General features: G+C 38.6%; 1 protein-coding gene across 1 annotated transcript in view; it reads left to right on the top strand.

Annotated features, from left to right (window-relative positions):
• The window catches only part of FERMT2 (FERM domain containing kindlin 2), a 70,692-nt gene extending 52,825 nt beyond the window's left edge, over positions 1-17,867 (top strand). The window contains exons 7-14 of the mRNA XM_022570548.3: positions 2,627-2,761; positions 3,475-3,524; positions 4,709-4,833; positions 11,027-11,133; positions 11,271-11,492; positions 14,746-14,870; positions 15,202-15,343; positions 16,352-17,867. Of these exons, the coding sequence (XP_022426256.1) occupies positions 2,627-2,761; positions 3,475-3,524; positions 4,709-4,833; positions 11,027-11,133; positions 11,271-11,492; positions 14,746-14,870; positions 15,202-15,343; positions 16,352-16,525 (1,080 nt within the window). The 3' untranslated portion in view covers positions 16,526-17,867. The remainder of the gene's footprint in view (positions 1-2,626; positions 2,762-3,474; positions 3,525-4,708; positions 4,834-11,026; positions 11,134-11,270; positions 11,493-14,745; positions 14,871-15,201; positions 15,344-16,351) is intronic.
• Positions 17,868-18,566: the final 699 nt, after the last annotated feature.

The raw sequence follows: 18,566 nt of genomic DNA, 5'->3' as shown, positions 1-18,566 counted from the left end.
TGAAAGAAGGGAATCAAAATGAAGCTCAGACAGGGAAAATTGGTAATGACAGATGAATTAGTTTATTTTCTAGAGACATGCTTAATCAGTTAAGACTCTCATATTGTGTTTGTGGGTGATTCAGACTACCTGAAGATTCTTTAATTAAATTCTGGAGCAATTTTGTTCAGAGTTATCTCACTTGGTTTTATATAGTGTTCTCTCTACATCTTTCTCACTTAGAGTATGGGCTCATAATTTTCTAGTGAAAGTTTTGCTAATGACAGAATAATAATACATGTAAAATGTATGTGGGGAAAACCACGGGTTTTCTTATATAGTATTTCTTATCTTTTTATTATAAAAATAATGCATTTTTTAAAAAAGCCAACAGATATATCCCAGCACTTAGGTGTTCAAAAAATATTTGTTGAATGAGTATACACACAGTCGTACTGTCATAGAAATGGGATCATTCTTCAGCTTTGCCCAACTCCCACCCCAACCCAATAAACATTAGATATTCCATTTCGATTCAGTGAAAAACACCTCAGAACCATGGATTTTAATTCATGGAGACTGAATGCCCCAAAGCATAGCTTTCCTGGACCATTTTAGAATATAGATTCATTGAGACAATTTTGGGCTACAAATCCCCTGAGTTGTTGGAAGCCTTCCAAGAGACTGACCCAAAGCCTCTTGGAAGCCATCCAGTACAAGAAGGGGGGAAACTCTGAAAGTATGGCAAGGAGATGCCTAGGGTTTTTTATTTTAGACATAGGTTACAATCTGAACTATTCTCTCCTTAGAGCTTCTGGTTCCTTGTGTAAATTAGTCTACAATAGTAAAAAGAAACAAAATAATTCAAAGTAAGAAGCTGTGGATAAAAAAAATTAAATTAGGTAAGTTAGTAACACTGTTTTTCAAGTATTTAGGTCCAATCATGTATTGTAACATTTAACAGATACTCCATGCCCCTTTGAAATCAAAACTGGATTTTATGACCAGTCCCATTCACATCCAGGATTTCTCCAGTATAACTCAGAAGGACCTTTTGCATCAGAATCATCTAACGTACTTAGTAAAAATGCAGATTCCAGGCTGGACCCCATATTTGCTGAATCAGAATCTCTGGGGGTGAACGAACCTAAGCATCTATATTTTTAACCAGCTCTCCATATGCTTCTTAATATGCTCTGATATTTGCGGCCACTGCCTGGGGGCCTCACCCTGCCTTTTCCTTCATGATTTGTGAATATGAAAATTTCTACCAAGATAAGGATCTCATTTCAGCACAACCGAAGATACAGCCAGAGAGTAGTCATTACTAATTCACTGCATCTTAAAATACAGAGGACCATTGATATTTGGCCTCAGGATTAGTTCACTAAACGTTCCCATGAATAGATTGTATTCAGTGAATGAATCCTTCAGAAATATGGATTGCTACTTAGTGCTTTGAAAGGTAACTGATTAAGTGATTTAAAAGTTCTGCTTAACTTTGTATAAAACCTCTCTAAAGTTTAGCATCAAAATCTAATCGTTAATATTTGTTCTAAACCACTTACCTGAGTGTATTTAAAATCATGACTAGTTCTATACCCAAAGATCTTTCTATCTACATATAGGAGGAGTTATCACTACTCATTATATATATACATATATGTATATGGGAGTATTCATGTGTGTCAGTGGTGGTATATGTATTCACATATAAACGTATTCTACCTTATTCTAATGTATGAATGAGAAGGTAAATGTCATCTCTCTCTGATCAGGTTTTCAGCATTGAATTGAGGATGGGGGAAAGTGGAACTTTAGTTTTCAGCATAATAGTGATAACTAAATTTCCTCTGCTGGATAATAGTAGTAATATAGGGTAACCAATGTTAATCCATTTCTACAGAAGACCTTACGCATATTCTGTTCATTCATCCAATACTTGTTGGTTCTAGCCTGTGTTTTAGACGTGGAATACTGCAGTGGAGGAAAAAAGACACTTAAAAGCCTCTGCTCGTGGACTTCCCCGGTGGCACAGTGGTTATGAATCCACCTGCCGGTGCAGGGGACACAGGTTTGAGCCCTAGTCCGGGAAGATCCCACATGCCACAGAGCAACTAAGCCTGTGCGCCACAACTACTGAGCCTGCGCTCTAGAGCCCACGAGCCACAACTACTGAAGCCCGCATGCCTAGAGCCCGTGCTCCGCAACAAGAGAAGCCACTGCAATGAGCAGCCTGCGCACCACAACGAAGAGTAGACCCCGCTCACCACAACTAGCGAAAGCCCGTGCACAGCAACGAAGACCCAGTGCAGCCAAAAATAAATAAATTTATTCTTCTTTAAAAAAAGTCTCTGCTCATGTAGAGTTCAGTGGGAGAGGTGTTAACTCTCTAAATCCTAGGGACACCCAAACTGAATTCATTTGTATTTGTCCAGGGACCCTGCTTTTTTGAGTAAACATTTATTAGCAGGTTTAGGACATTGATTTCAGGTGCCATGCCCATTATTTTCCTATCCTTCTAATTCTTAGAGACGTTTAGCTTTTCAGATTAGGTGATGAAAGACAGTATAGATACAGATAATATCTCATTTTAAAATTTATAGTTAGAACAATCATTTAAATAAAATATCACTTCTGGTTTCAGTATCATATCAATAAGTTGTCGATCATGACATCAGAGAATCATTTGAACAACAGTGACAAAGAAGTGGATGAAGTTGATGCTGCCCTTTCAGACCTGGAGATTACTTTGGAAGGGGGTAAAACATCAACAGTTTTGGTAGGGTGAATCTTTTACCTACTGATTGAGTTTGAACAGATGTTTATACCTTGCTGTGGAATTAGGTTTTCATGCAGTGTTTGGGGGATACAGAGAAATATTTAGTGCTTTAGAAAATACAGACATCAATTTTCCAGAAACTTCCAGGGAAATTTTTAACATTAATATTGTTCTAGTGTCTAGTGCTTCCAACACAGTAAAGATAGATCTTGACAGTCTGCACATTCTCTTACAAGTAGAGGGAGAATATTTCTTCAGAGGAAAAATTAATCTCAAGTCATGGTAAAATCCATTTAGTGATCTCCAAATTTGAAATATGACAAAAAGAAGAGAAAAATAGATCTCAGGAAAATTTTTAAATGCTTAGGTGTTAGTTATTACGGAAGAAACACTATTTTAAGGACTGTTACGAGTTACAAAAGTTCCATATGCAGCTATAAGCAGTTTTAGCTATATTAAAATCAACAGTATATTCTTGTGGGTTGTATAAATTGCTATTTTGATCAAATTTTTAATAGCTTTTTATGCCATTTGAAAATACCATTGTACTATGTGACCATATAATATGATTGTACCTTTAAAATCTTTATAATCTGTATTTTATGTAATTTTCCTTATTTACTGAATTAAGCTGGTTCTTGATATCAGATACTAAACAGCAGAGTTTCAGATTTTTTTTTCACGAGAAAAAAATGATTTAATTCTTTTCCTAGGGGGACATCACTTCCATTCCTGAACTTGCTGACTATATTAAAGTTTTCAAGTAAGTACAAAAGGGGAGGAGTTCCAAATATTAATGAATAAATGTCAGTTTTATAGCCACGTTCACATTTTTGAAATTTACTCTGACTGGCAAATGAGGGAAAATAACCATCTTTACCAAATCAAAATTGCAGTACTTATTAAGTTATTTTATCTGATAAACATTTTCCTTAAGGTGGGGGAGGAGATTGTGTAAACCTAGATGGATTGCATCATGCAGATTCTGAAACATACAGTGGCATATCATCAGTATAAAGCATCCCGTCTGGGTGAAAGCAGTACATGATGAACTGCTATTGTCAGTGGCTGTTTCTTTGTTTAGAGCCCCAGAATCTATTGAATTCTATTCATTTGGTGATGGGACATTTTATAACAAGGTTCCAGTGTATCTTATCTAGACTTTTAAACCGTCGGTCTAGTCATACTCCACAGAATCAAGAGCGCTAGGCATTAAGGCAGAAAGAGGAAAGGAGGTGATGTGGAATATAAGATATAAAGCCATTTTGGAATAAACCATTTACTGTAGGTGAACATATAACAGCTCCACATATGTAACATTTCTGAGCTAATGGCACAATTTCAAATGCTGCTCCCTACCCTACTTTGTTCTCCCTTTACACACCTTTTTTACCTACCTGCACTTTTCCTTATCCTCTCTTCCTCATGCTTCCTGTTTGACATTGGAGTGACAAGTTATTAAGTCACCACTGAAATACATGCCTGAGAGATAAGCACTTCCCTCACTTTAGTCTTGCCAGGTAAACTTGCTTGTTTAGAGAGGCTCCAAAGGCAGCCCTATGGACATCATGAACTTGCAGGTAATTACAGGACCTAGGAACCTTCCAATCATTGACATTTACTTCACCTTTATTTTCCTATGCTTTCCATGTGACCTGCTAGTGATAGGGACAGCTACAACTGACAGAAGTACTGGAATGTTTGCCTTACTGTCTTCCTCTGCCCACTCACTGTAAGATCTTCCTGAGTAGATTGAGAAAGGAGGGGCAAATCCAGCAAGAGCAACATTGAATATAACACACTGGCCAAAAGGGAACTGAATTCAGCATATGTAAAACTTGGTCTCAGACTTTTAACATTGTGAAACTTTGCTGCTAAAACATAGCATTGATAAAGTTATTTCAAAAGTGTTTTTTTTTTTTCCTTCTAATTCTGTTTGACACATAGGCCAAAAAAGCTGACTCTAAAAGGTTACAAGCAGTACTGGTGCACCTTTAAAGACACATCTGTTTCTTGCTATAAGAGCAAAGAAGAATCCAGTGGCACACCAGCTCATCAGATGAACCTAAGAGGTAAGGAAAGCCTTGGAATGACCAATATTGATGGTGGAATATCTGTTAGCTAATTTTCAATAAACTTTGCTGGGGGATAAAGTTGTTTAGCTTTTTAGTTTCTTAACTGCTTTAGATACTTTTTTATGTTTAGTATTCAATTTCACATGAATATTTTGTTGTAATCTCTGTGCAGTCCTCACTTGAAGTGTGTGATTCTACTTTTATCCCAAGTAAATGTATGATGTCCCTTTTCTGTTCTTCAGTATTAGGACATTTAGGTTTTCCTCATTCTGCAGGAGCTGCCCACTTAATTTTCAGGGTCTGCCTCATTCTCATCTGTGCTGTAGTCACATCTCCTCCCAGTTTTTGCTGGGGTCTCCCTTCCTCATCAGCATCCTCCTGACCTTCACTGCTAACAAGCTGGTCCAGCTCAGGCCCCCAGTCTCTGGGTTTTCTGGCTCACCAGTGGGTTAGCCACCTGCAGGGTTTAGCTGAGTTCTTCCCCTTTCCCAACACCTCTTCCCTGCACATTTTCGTCATCTTCAACACTGCTCTCGTCCTGGCCCCTGGGGCGGCCCCAGGATACCCCTCTGAGGCTCCTCCTAGCTGACAACCTGAATCTATTGGTTTCCTCTTATTTCTTCAGATCCAAAGCTGTCTCAGAACAGGGGCTGGTACTTGAGGCACACATTGCTGGACCTGTTTCCGCGGTCCTGTGGCAGCTGTGGCGGGCTTGATTCCTGTGGCCCAGACTGAGCCTGGCCAAGGGTCAGAGCTGCTGGTTTTGGTCTTTTTTTTTTTTTTTCTGTTCAGGTCTGTGGAGTTACAGCTTCATTTGGTTTTAGTGAGTTCTGTTGGTCCTTCACACTGCTCCTTCACCACTCTCATCTGTTGGATGCCGTGGTTCAGGTGGTAGGAGAATTCCCTCTCCAGGTTGGTCTGGTTCTTCTGTGGCTGGAGGACATCCTGCTGCCTCTTTCTGTGATTCTCTGCAGCCTTCGTCTGGTCTTGCAGATCGTTCATGAGCCTCTCACTCGCGGTGATGTTACTTAAAACTGCCAGCTCACTTCCGGTGTAGATACCACTTCCTCCAGGAAGCCTGCTCTCCACAGGCTCCCCAGCACTCGCTGCCCCGGGCACCGAGCATGCTTGGTGGGGGACGCGGCAGGTTGGCTCCTTGCTGCTCCACACTCCTTTTACTGTGCCTTCCCTTAACAGCAAAGCTGCAAGACTAAAATACATCTTCCAGACTCATTTCCACTGGGATTTAGATTCCAGCCAGATGCATTCTTGTGAGACTTGAATTCCTGAGTTAAGGGGTTGGAGAGGCAGTTAAGAAAGGAGTTAGGTGCTTCCGGGCTCTGGAGTTACATCTGTAGATCTGTATTCTTAATTTTTCTTAGTAAATTGTGCATTAGTATATTTTTAGTATATTTCAACACGATGTCCAAATCTCTACCCTATCTCTATTCTGCCCAGTAGTCATCCGAACTGTTGCTGTGTAGTTACACACATTTTAATAAATAGAAAGACCTCTGCCCTGGGTAGATTGATTGCTGTGCCCATGTGTTGAAATTCTGTAATTTTCCTAAAACTTTTAGTTAGACTCACTGTCTTTTTCTCTAAGTCACGAGTTTAACTTTTGAGTCTTTACCATTATTTGTTACTCTCAAAAATCTATTTGCAGCTGTCCTCTTGCTTCCCTTTGTAGCTGCTCAGGACCAGCTGCAATTGTCCACTCTTGATTTAGAGACTTAATCTGTTTTCTAGCCCCTGTCTTCTCTGTCCCTATTACATCCTTAGTCTTCTCCTTCTATAGCTGAGAAGTTAAGTCCCGGTATGGAGAACAGCCTACAGGGTGTCCTAATCCCACTTCTCCCAAGTCCTCCCAAGGAGCACTTTTCTAGCACATCACACTGGTGAAGGTAACACTAGACTAAGAATCAAACGGCCTAGATTCTGCTCTGCCACTAAACTAAATCAAATGGCCTAGATTCTGTTCTGCTCTGTGATTTTGGAAATAGCCTATCTGGACCTTAGTATCTTCCTCTGAGTAATAAGAGTGTTGAACTGGATGCTCTCTAAGGCCCCTAAGATACCTAAAATGCACAGTTCTAAAAAGTGCAGTTCAGCAGATGCTCATGGATCTCCTGCCATGAACTGTGCCAGGTACTAGAGACAGGAGCAAGAACAGATTACAGTCGCATCCTTCAAGATGTTTTAGAGCATGTCAGGAGATAAACAGCTACAATTCGGGCAGTAAATAGTACTTTAAAAAGTAAGCAATAGATTAGAGGAGCAAAGAGGTAAGGGTGCTGTACCAGTTAGTCTTCAGTGACATTGGAGAGAATTAGGAGAGACTTCATGGGGGAAATAATGTCACAGTTATGATCCAAAAGAGAAAATTGTGATCTGTGGAAGGAAGGAGGAGAGTTGGTAAAAGAGACTGGTGTGCAAACGCGTGGAGAGAAGCATCCGCAGTCACCGGGCGGGTTGTGCTTCCGGAACGTGGGGTTTAAGCGGGGAGGATGAACCCTTCCTTAACAGCTGTTGAATCCATTCCTGCTAACTATGAGAGGTGATAGCAGAAGAAACTGGCAGGAATTGGAGGATAAAATTGTTAAGTTTTTAAAACTGGCAGCAGTGAAGTGACACTGAAAGATTATTATGAAAATGATGGGATCCATCATATTTATATTGGTTACAGTGTAGAGGAGTAATTTCAGAGCAGTGATAGTGATCCAAATTACGTTTATCAATATGGGTGGAGAAAAGGGCGCAACTTCACTAGATTCTGAGGAAGTTCGATCAACAGACTGGGTGATTGACCTGGGAGAGGCTCGGGGAGGGACTTGATTCCGGCTTGTATAGCTGGGTGGATAGGGTGGTATTGAGATTGAGAATATAGAAGAGATGAGTTTGGGGAGGAAGATGAGCTTAATTTAATTGGGTTATTTTAAATTTGAGGTGCCGGTGGGATATCTGTTTGCAGCACGGGCGAGATCCATGCTGCAGATAGCGATGTGGTAGCAGTTAGTATTAATGGTAGATGTAGCCATTGGAATAGTTGTCTACAATATGAAAAGGCTAAGAGCAGAACCTTGCAGGACACCCATGTTTAAGGGACAGGGCAGATTAGAGGAGGAGGAACTCGCAAGGGAAATAAACCACAAAAAATAATATATAGGAAGACCATGGAAATGAGGCATGATGGAAGTTAAGGTAAAAGTTGTTTCGAAAAGGACAGTGCAGTCAATAGTGTCAGATGCTACAGAAAAGTAAGATTAAGCCTCCATAGGATTTAGCTACATGGAGGTGGTTAGTAACCTTGATTAAGAACAGATTCAGCAGATTTCAATGGGCTTTTAAGTATGGGAGCCAAAGTACAGTCATTGAGAGGTAAATAGGAAACAAAGATAGCTTTTTGATGAACCTTATCTGTGACAGAGAAGGAGGAAAGAGGGCGGTAATAGAAGAGAGAGGTATAAGGTAGAGGAGAGAGGCGTTTTATGGTTTAAGATGAGAGACTCAAGGAAGTTAAATGCTGATGGAAATGACACAGTAGAAGGAAAGGAAGGGAGGTGGGAGGAGAAGATCTCTGTGATGGAGCAAGGCTCCTGACGGGTGGTAGAAAATTCAGCCCACTCGGACGTAAGAGCCTTGGGAGGAGAGACACCTCTTCCACTGTGTGGAAGCAAGGGCAGCCAGGTTTATCTGCTTTGGTGGCAGGAAGTTGGGGCACCTCACTTTTGATGGCTTTCATCTTGGGAAAGTAACATGTGAGGTTGTCCCCTGAGAGTGAGTGGCATAGGAGGCCTGAGAAGATGTGAAATAAACATTGTTGAGAATGTCTGCTAACACAGAAGGCTTGCCAGTGTCAAGGGGCAGGCTAAGGTTGGGAATTTACGAATTGCTGGTGAAATTTATCTGCTCAGTTTTGTGATTTTTTTTTTTTTTTCTCCCCCTTTCCCTCAGAGTGCTCAGCAGCCAGAGCAGAGGCAAGTAAGTGGTAGATGGCTGGGTTGAGCTAGGGTTAAGGGTTTGCTGAGTGTGTGTAATGGAAAGACAGTGAGTCTCGGGAGTTGGAGGTGACAGCTGGTGCAGCGGGGTCCAGGCTGGACTGCAGAGAAGGAAGAGGTGGAAACGTGATGGGGAGAAAGTGATGAGGTCACAGGATGGGGTCTCTCAAAGAACTTGGGGAGATTTAGGATGGAAGATTGTGATCAGAGTGGGCTGTTTGCATTTAATGCTTCAGAGAACTAGTAATTGGGTTACAGTGAGGTCCAGCATGTTACCGTGGAAGCAGGTAGCCTGTGCTTGGAGGAGGCGTGGGGTGAATACTGTCTGAAATGTGGCTACTGAGTGCCTCTGTGCTTACACTGGTGCCTGAGTTACCACTCGCTTGGTCTCTCCTTTTTGGTTTTTTTGGCATTTTACTTTAAAAAGAGGTCTAATTATTATGGGCTTGGGTACTTTAAATCTACTTGCATGATTAATGAAATTTGTGGCAAAGATTGTGTATCTTCAAACATCTCTTTGTTTTAACTTTGCAGGTTAAACATATTGCCACACAACTTCCTAATTGTTTCTAATGACTGTATAGGAGTTAATGTGGTAGCTATTTATGTGGAGTAAATATTCTAAAAAGAAAGCAAAGAGGGGAGAAGGTCCATCAAATTAATGATTGAAGTTAATTCTGGAGAGGAGAGGATCTCTCCTTTATCTGACATGTTCTGTTTCTTTTATATGATACATAAAACATTTATGTGATGGGGAAAAAAAATGACAATTTAAACATATGTTCTTTTTGTGTGATAGATACATAGAGGTTTATTATCTTGTTCCTTGTACTCTCTGTGCCGGGAGAAGTTGCTCCAGTACAAGGAGAAAGGCAACAGCAGTCCCTGCTAACAGTTTACATTCTTCTTCATAGAGCCTACTGGATGGTCTTAACACGTATTGAGGGTGACATGACCTAAGTACTAACACTTGGAATACTCTTTAGGGAGCTTTGACATCTTCATTATCTTATTGATCCTTACAGCACATCCCTGTGAGGTCGAGTTTAAGGTCAGGATATTTGGGCATAAATAAATTGGACATGATTATGAAGTGGCTGAGAAGGGTCTGGAACCCAAATCTGTCTGCTTGCAGAGCTCTTCTTCACTGTATTATACTGGTTACTAATTTATGCTGACCATGGTCCCGTTATCTAACTGGGCATATACATTCAATAGATCTGTGTTGTCTTCTGTAAAGCCACCAGCTCATGGTTAACAGAGTTGATTACATGGATTTTTATAATCCGTAAATGTATGTATTCCTGAAAACTTGCCAGTAGAGTGAAATTCTGCATGCCACTTATTTTCATACTGACTTCGCATGTATATAAGTTTATGTTACCTTCTATACCAGATGGACTCCTAATATATTGTGCTTACAGTTAATTTCTCATATGTACAAAGAAATGCTTAAGAAACTATTTTTGTTCAAATGATCACCCTCTGAATCGAAGTACTTGTTAAGTATTCCAACACCCTGGAGTTTTGGAAGGAGGCCTGTGCCCAGGAGCATTCAGTAGAATCAGGAGATCCTGTGCCTCCCCTCGCCTGTGCCATTAAGCTTTTTGCTTCCACACAGGAACAGGAGAGGAGAGCAGTTCAGTTAGGGAGCAGTGGGGTCCTAAGGAGGCCCTTATGGTAGGACTCTAGCTCAAACTGGGTAATCCACCCGAAACATGCCTTTTTTTAAAAGCATCATAAAAGTCATTTATTCTGACCCAAACACAATTAAGTTAGAATTTAATTATAGAAAGATATTTAAAAATCCCTGTACATTTAGAAACCTAGGGAAAAAATCCCAAATAACTTAAGATTCAAAGAACTGAATGATACTAAAACAATACATATAAAACTTGTGGGATGGAGTGCAAGTGTTTTTGGTAAAATATCCTTTTAATAGGACTCTTTGCTTCTCTTCTCAGTCAAGGGCCACAAACTCTGTGCAGTTAAATCTCTTGTATATTATATAGATCTGATTCTTTGCTCCACCCCCGGACAAAATTACTGAGCATAAAGAATTTATTCCCTGATTTATAGATTCCACGACAGCAAATTCAGCATGTTAAGATGGCATAAAATGAGGGCTACCTATATTGGCTTGGGATTTCTTAAGAGTAAATTTGATCATTTTAATAACTTTTTTACTACAGGGTGTGAAGTTACCCCAGATGTGAACATTTCAGGCCAAAAATTTAACATTAAACTCCTCATTCCAGTTGCAGAGGGCATGAATGAAATCTGGCTTCGTTGTGACAATGTAAGTTTTCTGATTAAAAGTAAAACTCAGTGTTCTTTGCTTCCTTACTTAGTGAGTTGACCATTCATTCTTATATTTTATACTCAAAGGACACCATCATGGGATAGATTTCAAACCTCAGCATTTCTTTTCAACAGGAAAAACAGTATGCACACTGGATGGCAGCCTGCAGGCTGGCCTCCAAAGGCAAGACCATGGCGGACAGTTCCTATAACTTAGAAGTTCAAAATATTCTTTCCTTTCTGAAGATGCAGCATTTAAATCCAGATCCTCAGTTAATACCAGAGCAGATCACAACCGATATAAATCCTGAATGTTTGGTGTCCCCTCGCTATCTAAAAAAGTACAAGAACAAGCAGGTACTTGATTCATTTTACTTCATCTGCTATTTTCTGCTGATTTGTTTTATAATTTTCTACATATACTTTAGTTTCCCCCTCTTAAACCCAACTTTTTCATTTTAATTGGTAGTCTTAGTTTCGTATCAGGTGGTTAAAACATAAAATAAGAAATAAATAGCTTTCAGTCAGTTTAAATTGGTCGTTTAAGAAAAGCCTTATTATTTTAATATGAAAGATAATGAGGTGGAATATTGGGAGCATATTTATTCTAAACAACCTGAGGAAATCACTCTGCTAACAGGATGTTCTTTCAGGAAATTCAGTATGGCCTTACTGCATTGTGTTCCTTAATTCATGCAGCTTTATTCCTTATATAAAGTAAGTCTGATATAAAGCACAGCCAGCATTTCCCAGCCAAATCTGTGATGACTCTTCTTGCTGTCAAAATTGACTTTTTCAGCTTTGGAAATAAACTTTACGAGGGTAGATAGAGTCCACGTTGAACACTGTCTTTTCTTAACATTAACAGGCAAAACCTAGGCCACATTTGCATAATGTGACAAAGTTTGGTAAATTTTCATTGAAACTCACTGCTTTTGTTCCCTCTGTTTAGAATTCCTTTCCTGGAAATTAATACCATAAGAGGATTGCTATTTAGGAAAAAGGTTCTTTGGTACAACGTAAAAGGTTCTTTGCCAGGGGAGTTTCACTTGGGATAGCCCCCAGTATTCTCTACACCCAGCATCATGCCATAAAAGGAAAAGGCTCCAGTTTAGGAGGGGAGTGAAGAAGAACTTTGAAATAAATATTTCATTTTTATCTAGTTTCATTTTTATTTTTGTTAAGGAGTAATTTTAAAACATTACTGGAAAGGCCCAATGATATATCCAGAACACTTACTAATTCTTAACTTTAAATACAGTCTTTATCATTTGGATCTGAAATCACTTAGCTAGAAATGTTCAGAAGTTTTAATCACCAAGTATTCATCTTTAAGTTGCAGAGGTTGTGTAAACTGCACGGAAATGGTCTGTCCCACGGTCATATGAAGTGGGAGTAGTGAGGAATGGAGGAAATGCTGCCCTGGGGAGCTTTGTGGAATGTAGATTGTAAGTTAAAAAGGGAAAGTGAATCGAGTTCTAATTTCATGTTTTATTCTTAGTTAATTCATTTAAAAGTTATTTATAAAGAGACTTGTTTCTAAAAGTGGATTCATTTGCCTTCAAAGTCAATGAATAGTTTCAGATCTTTAGCAATCTCATTTCACTATCAGGTATTAGGAAAAAAAGATCTTAAAGTATAATTGTGAAGACTGCCAAATGGTGGTTTAGTTGTCAGACAGGTATTGTTTTCTCAGAAGCCTTTACAATGATAGTTTTTGCTTTAAAAAGGTACTTTTCTGTTGGTGAGTTCTTGAATAGATGTCAGCTGAAAATTCTCTTGAGAACAGAGAATGTGTGACTGTCTTTAACTGGCAGGATGGCAGTATGTGTGTGGTCTGAGATTAAGGATCTTTCTAGCCCTGTCTTCCACATTGGCATCTTATCAAATGCACATTCTTTTTGAGTTCTCCTTTCCCTAACTAGACTTGGAGGTTGAGTCATATTATTGCTCTGACACCTAGTAAGTGCTGATAAGCAGGAGTTTAGTTTAGTTTAGTTTAGCTGTGTCAGGTGTGTACTAGTCGTTGGACATATTGCTCAGTAATTGTTTGTTAAACTGTGTGATCCAGTGGCACTCCGGGGTCAGGTAGGTCTAAGACGTGCAGGCCATGGGGTCATTCAGCCCTACCAGGGCATAAAGTCTTTGGGTCCATCAGTATAGCCTTTGTTATAGTTAATCTACTTTAATTCCTAAAAACTATATATTAATTAAATTTGCTATGGATATTTTTTACATAGATGTCTCCCAAACTGGATTTTAACATTTTAAAGGAAAGAATTGTTCTGCGTCTTATCCATGTTAATCCAAATTGAAATGGACCAATATGTTTATAGCCACCACTCCTACTGTAGTGTATGGCATATTTTTATTTTCCCTTCTAGGAAAAAGGATGCAAAAAACAGATGGTAATTGAGGGATTTGCTTTTCTTGTGTAAATAAGAAAACAGTATGGTCACTGCACTTATTTTATGCCTTCAACTTATTTTTGAAAAGCGGTGCATGGACATATTATCTGACTCAATATGAGACAACATTAAAGGCTTTTGAATATTAATTTTTATTTTGCTACTAAAATAATTAGCTTTACCCTAACCAGTAAGAACTGGTACATGAAGGGGGAAAGGTTATTTGCTCTTAATTTTCTCCCTACAAATTTCTACCCTTAATTTTAGTAACACTTAACAATCTAAAATAATGGGGAGTGTTTCTCAGTATTCTAAATGGAAAGTAATCGCTGCTTTCTCATTTTCATTTTCATGCTTGCATTTTACTTTGCTTGGTTTCCATCTAAAGTAATTTTTTGCATGGTTTTTGGCTGGAATTTTGGTTTGCAGGTTACCGCAACTTTTTCTTTGCTTCATTGCCATTTTTTCTGATTGCCTTTTTTTCTTTCTGCTTCCTTTTTCTTTTTCCTCGCATTGCCATCTACAGCCAGGCTATATAAGAGATTTGGTAAGTTCTCCATATTTACAAAAAAAAAGAAAGAAAGAAAAAGAAAAGAAATAACTAAAAATATTTAAAACCCTAGCTACAGTCTCCCCTCATGGATTAATTTCCTTCTACTCTTTGAGGGAATAGTCATCCCAAAGTGAGTATAATTTAAATTAAAAAATTAACCTTTCTAATGATTCCTTTAGAAAAATTTTAAAGTTATTACAGTGATTTCAAGTACTTTAAAGCTGCTAAAAATATATATCATTCCTGCTAGAAACTTGTATGCCAGGTACTCATTCTGATCATATTACCTTGGTGCTGAATTTAAAACCCGTCATGTATATGAGGATTAGAAAATACAGTTTTATAATGCAGTATCATATGTATGTGTACTTGAATATGTCTCAAGAATGGCAGTTATGCAGTCCTAATAGTTCACTGCTTCTTGACATATGGAAACTAAAATTAAGAAAAAACATATATCGAGGTTTATTTTGGAAAGTCATTATTTTACTAAAATTCCCAAATGTAGCTTCAGGTATTTTCTAATTCCAACTCTTGCAATACATAATTTTGGGTGGGGCACATAATTCAATGTTTTAATCTTTTTTGCCTTGATTCTACCATGAAAGAATAATATCTAATGGTAAAGATGATGTTTAATCATGTTTAGATAACAGCAAGAATCTTGGAGGCCCATCAGAATGTAGCTCAGATGAGTCTAATTGAAGCCAAGATGAGATTTATTCAAGCTTGGCAGTCATTACCAGAATTCGGCATCACACACTTTATTGCAAGGTCAGTGGTTCTACTAAGCACCTATGTGTAAAACCATAATCTGTGCCTTTTTACTTAATCTACTTCATATAATTAGAAATTGAACATTTAAAGCTACCTCCTGAGACCCATTAACCTGTTACACAGTAAAATTTAAAGAATGTTGGAATGTATTTTCTATACTTAAATTGTTTCATCAGAAATTCAAAATGATTGCATTTCTGTTTTGTGCAAGAATAGCACTTTTTTTTGGAATTAAAACACACGCGTCTTGAAGAAAAACAGACTAACATGTCCCCCTCCCCACCCCCAACATGTTTTAAAACATTTATTTATGTTTTTAATGCTGTAGATTCCAAGGGGGCAAAAAAGAAGAACTTATTGGAATTGCATACAACAGACTGATTAGGATGGACGCCAGTACAGGAGATGCAATTAAAACCTGGCGTTTCAGCAACATGAAACAGTGGAATGTAAACTGGGAAATAAAAATGGTAAGCTGTAACTATGCTACTTGAATGCGTATGTAGCCCGTCTGCTAAAAATGAACGAATTAAGAAGAAAAAGGCCTATAAATTCTATTCATTTCCTACTTAAACTTGCCTATTTCATAACTAGCCTAGATATTAAATTCTAAGAACATAAATATGTTACACTGTTGCCTCATCTTTAAGGTTATCTTTCTATAACGGATAAATAGATAAATATTTCTCTTTAGATAAGTATTTGTGAGTGGAAATAAATACTTCCACTCACAAATAGCAGCTACTCTTTATTGAATGCCTGTGCCAGGCATGATACTAGATGTTTTATATTTGTACCATATTTCTAAACCTCACCTCAGCCCTGTAAGGTTGATGGATTATCCCCACTTTACAAATGAGGACACTAGAATTTAGAGGACTGAGGGCAGTCGCTGTCCATGACCACACACTTAGTAACAGAATCAGGATTCAAACTGGGATACTTAGGGCTCTAAAGCCTGGCACATCATGCTGCCCCTAGCCTTGGAGTACACGATTATCATTTAAAATAAACAGAATGTTTTACTAGTAAGTCATCTGTTTTAGGGTCGCTGGGTTTGTTGTATCGATTTCAGTTACTTCATAGAACCTTGTATTTCTGAAATATTCAGACATGAAACCTAAAGGTTAAATATCTAAAGCAGATATTAAACACAGGAAGTAGGTTTTCTCCCAGGACTTCAAGAGAGACATTCTCATTAATTGAATCACCAGAGACCATTTGGGAACCTAATGACCTAAGCCCCCTTGCATTCAGTCTTCCTTTTCAGAACAAGAAAACTAAAAAGGAGGAGGGGAGGGGCTGGTAAACTTTAGTTATGCTTTTGGACTTAAAGGCATTATTAGTTTAGGATTAAAAAAATATTTGAGGACCAGCAAGTATTTTGTGGTAAGGACAGACCTTAAGCACAGTAGCTTCACTTGGACCCAACCACCTGGAGTTTTGCAGGGACTGATCGTTCTCTGTCTTTGTTCTAGGTCACTGTAGAGTTTGCAGATGAAGTACGATTGTCCTTCATTTGTACTGAAGTAGATTGCAAAGTGGTTCATGAATTCATTGGTGGCTACATATTTCTCTCAACACGTGCAAAAGACCAAAATGAGAGTTTAGATGAAGAGATGTTCTACAAACTTACCAGTGGTTGGGTGTGAACAGAAACGCTGTGTAATGAAGCTCCATGGCCATAACAGTTATTTAAGTTTAAGAGCTGTTGTTTGTTATATGCTGCTTAATAAAGTAAGCTTGAAATTTATTATTTTATCATGAAAACATTTTGCCTTACCAGACCAGTTAATATGTGCACTAACAAGCACGACTGTTAATCGCTATCATGATACAATATATGGACTTGAATATGGCGCACGTTCCTTAGGGCCATGAATTGAAAACTGAAGTAGTGGGCAAGTCAGAAACAAAACATCACTGATTCAAGCTAGCCAAACTGTATGTAAGAAACTCAAGCCATCTACTTTAAAGCTATCCAGGGCTTAAACTATATGAAGTCTATTTATCATGTTTAATGCATGTGTTTTAATGTATGTTTAATTTGACCTCGTACTTTTCAAACAGCCTATACTTCTGGTCGCCATTTGTCGTCTGTCTGCTCCCAACCCCCCCCCCGCCAAAATAAATCAGGCCTGCAGAAGGTGCCTGATATTAAATACTGTCGTTGTTTGATCTTGAAGGAAATAGCTGTTAGTCGTCATGCCTGGTTTGTTTTTGTCCTTGAATAAGCATGTATGTATATTGTCTTTTTATTTTTACACCATATTGTATTACAACACTTTTAGTATTCACCAGCATATTCACTGTCTGCCTAAAATATGCAGCCTTTGCATTACAATATGAAGTAAAGGTCTGTGAAGTATGCATTTTGTGTAACTAATGTACAAACACAAATTTTATAAGATTGTACAGTTTTTTAAAAAACTACTCACAACTAGCAAATGGCTTGGATGTTGCATCTTTGCAATTAATTAAATGCTCTTTAAAATATAATTAATGTGCAGTTTTAATATCTGCTAAATTAAGGATGACTTCATTATAGTCACGATTTGCCACAGTGTCCTTAACTCGAATGCCTGGACTGGCTGTGTTCTAGTCTGTTGCGCTGTTACAGTCCGCATTGGTGCTAGTCAGAAAACTCCTAGCTCACGCAGCCCAAAAGGGTGCCAGGGAGGGGGTAGGTTACCAGTATTGTTCAGTAATCCATGGTTTAAAGACTGTATAAATGCATTTTATTTTAAATAAAAGCAAACTCTTTTATTTAATGTTTCTTTCGTGCTTCTTGTTTTTACTGTTTGCATGGCGTTAACTTTGTAGAAGTGACCCTTTGCCTCTCGGAAGTGCTCTACCTGCAGCTTGTGAGAGCAGCTTGCTTAGTATCCTGTAGCGTCACCAGACAGACAATCTTAATCTCTAAGATGGAGTCTTCCACTTACATAGAAACCCCTCACTTTTCCTACTACTTAGGAATGAACTGTGAAATATTGATATGTTAGACATGTAGCTATAAACGGAAATATGACAGATGAACCGCACTGTTGACTTGGGCAGAACTGGTTTTAAACAGCAAAATGACTCAGTTTCAAAAAACTACAATTTTTATGAATTTACTCCGTATTGTTACTGCTATCCCATCATCATTCAGACTCAGAACTTCAGCTCTGAACTTTTCTCCTTTACCCCGTGCAGTTAGTCAGGCCAAGCCCTGTTGATATTTCCCTCATGCAGCCCAGTGTCTTTCATTTGTCATTGCTCTCACCATCCCCTGAATTCAGGTCTTTGGTCTGTGTCACATGCGCCATGGCGTTTCTTTGTACTCTAAGGCCAGGTCATAACATAAATTTAAGAGCGCCTTCCCATTAAAAATAATAATAATATGTTCCCTTAAGTACAGATCACCAACTTGTACAGTCTCTTGCTAAAAGCCCTAAAATACATTTAGTCTGTGGCGTGCCCGAGTCGTTGATGGTCCCACGGCCTCCCCACAAGGGAGAGAGGAGCCTCTGTGCTGACTTCCCTGCTTCTGGTTGCCCCACTGCCCTCCCAGTGATTTCAAGATTAATTTAGCCCCAGCACAGCAACAGGTTATGCTCTAATAACTCTTGGTTGCTTACAGCATAAAAGCTAAAAGTCCCCAGTTAAGTGCTCAGAGGTCTTCTGTGGCCTGTTTCCCAGGTCACATTTTTT

This window comes from Delphinapterus leucas, chromosome 2, assembly GCF_059928025.1.
Source record: "Delphinapterus leucas isolate spDelLeu-1000000601 "Yukka" chromosome 2, BTC_Dleu_Yukka2, whole genome shotgun sequence".
Lineage (NCBI taxonomy): Eukaryota > Metazoa > Chordata > Mammalia > Artiodactyla > Monodontidae > Delphinapterus > Delphinapterus leucas.
Note: the sequence above shows the minus strand (reverse complement) of the source record. Positions and strands in the feature narration are given on the sequence as shown.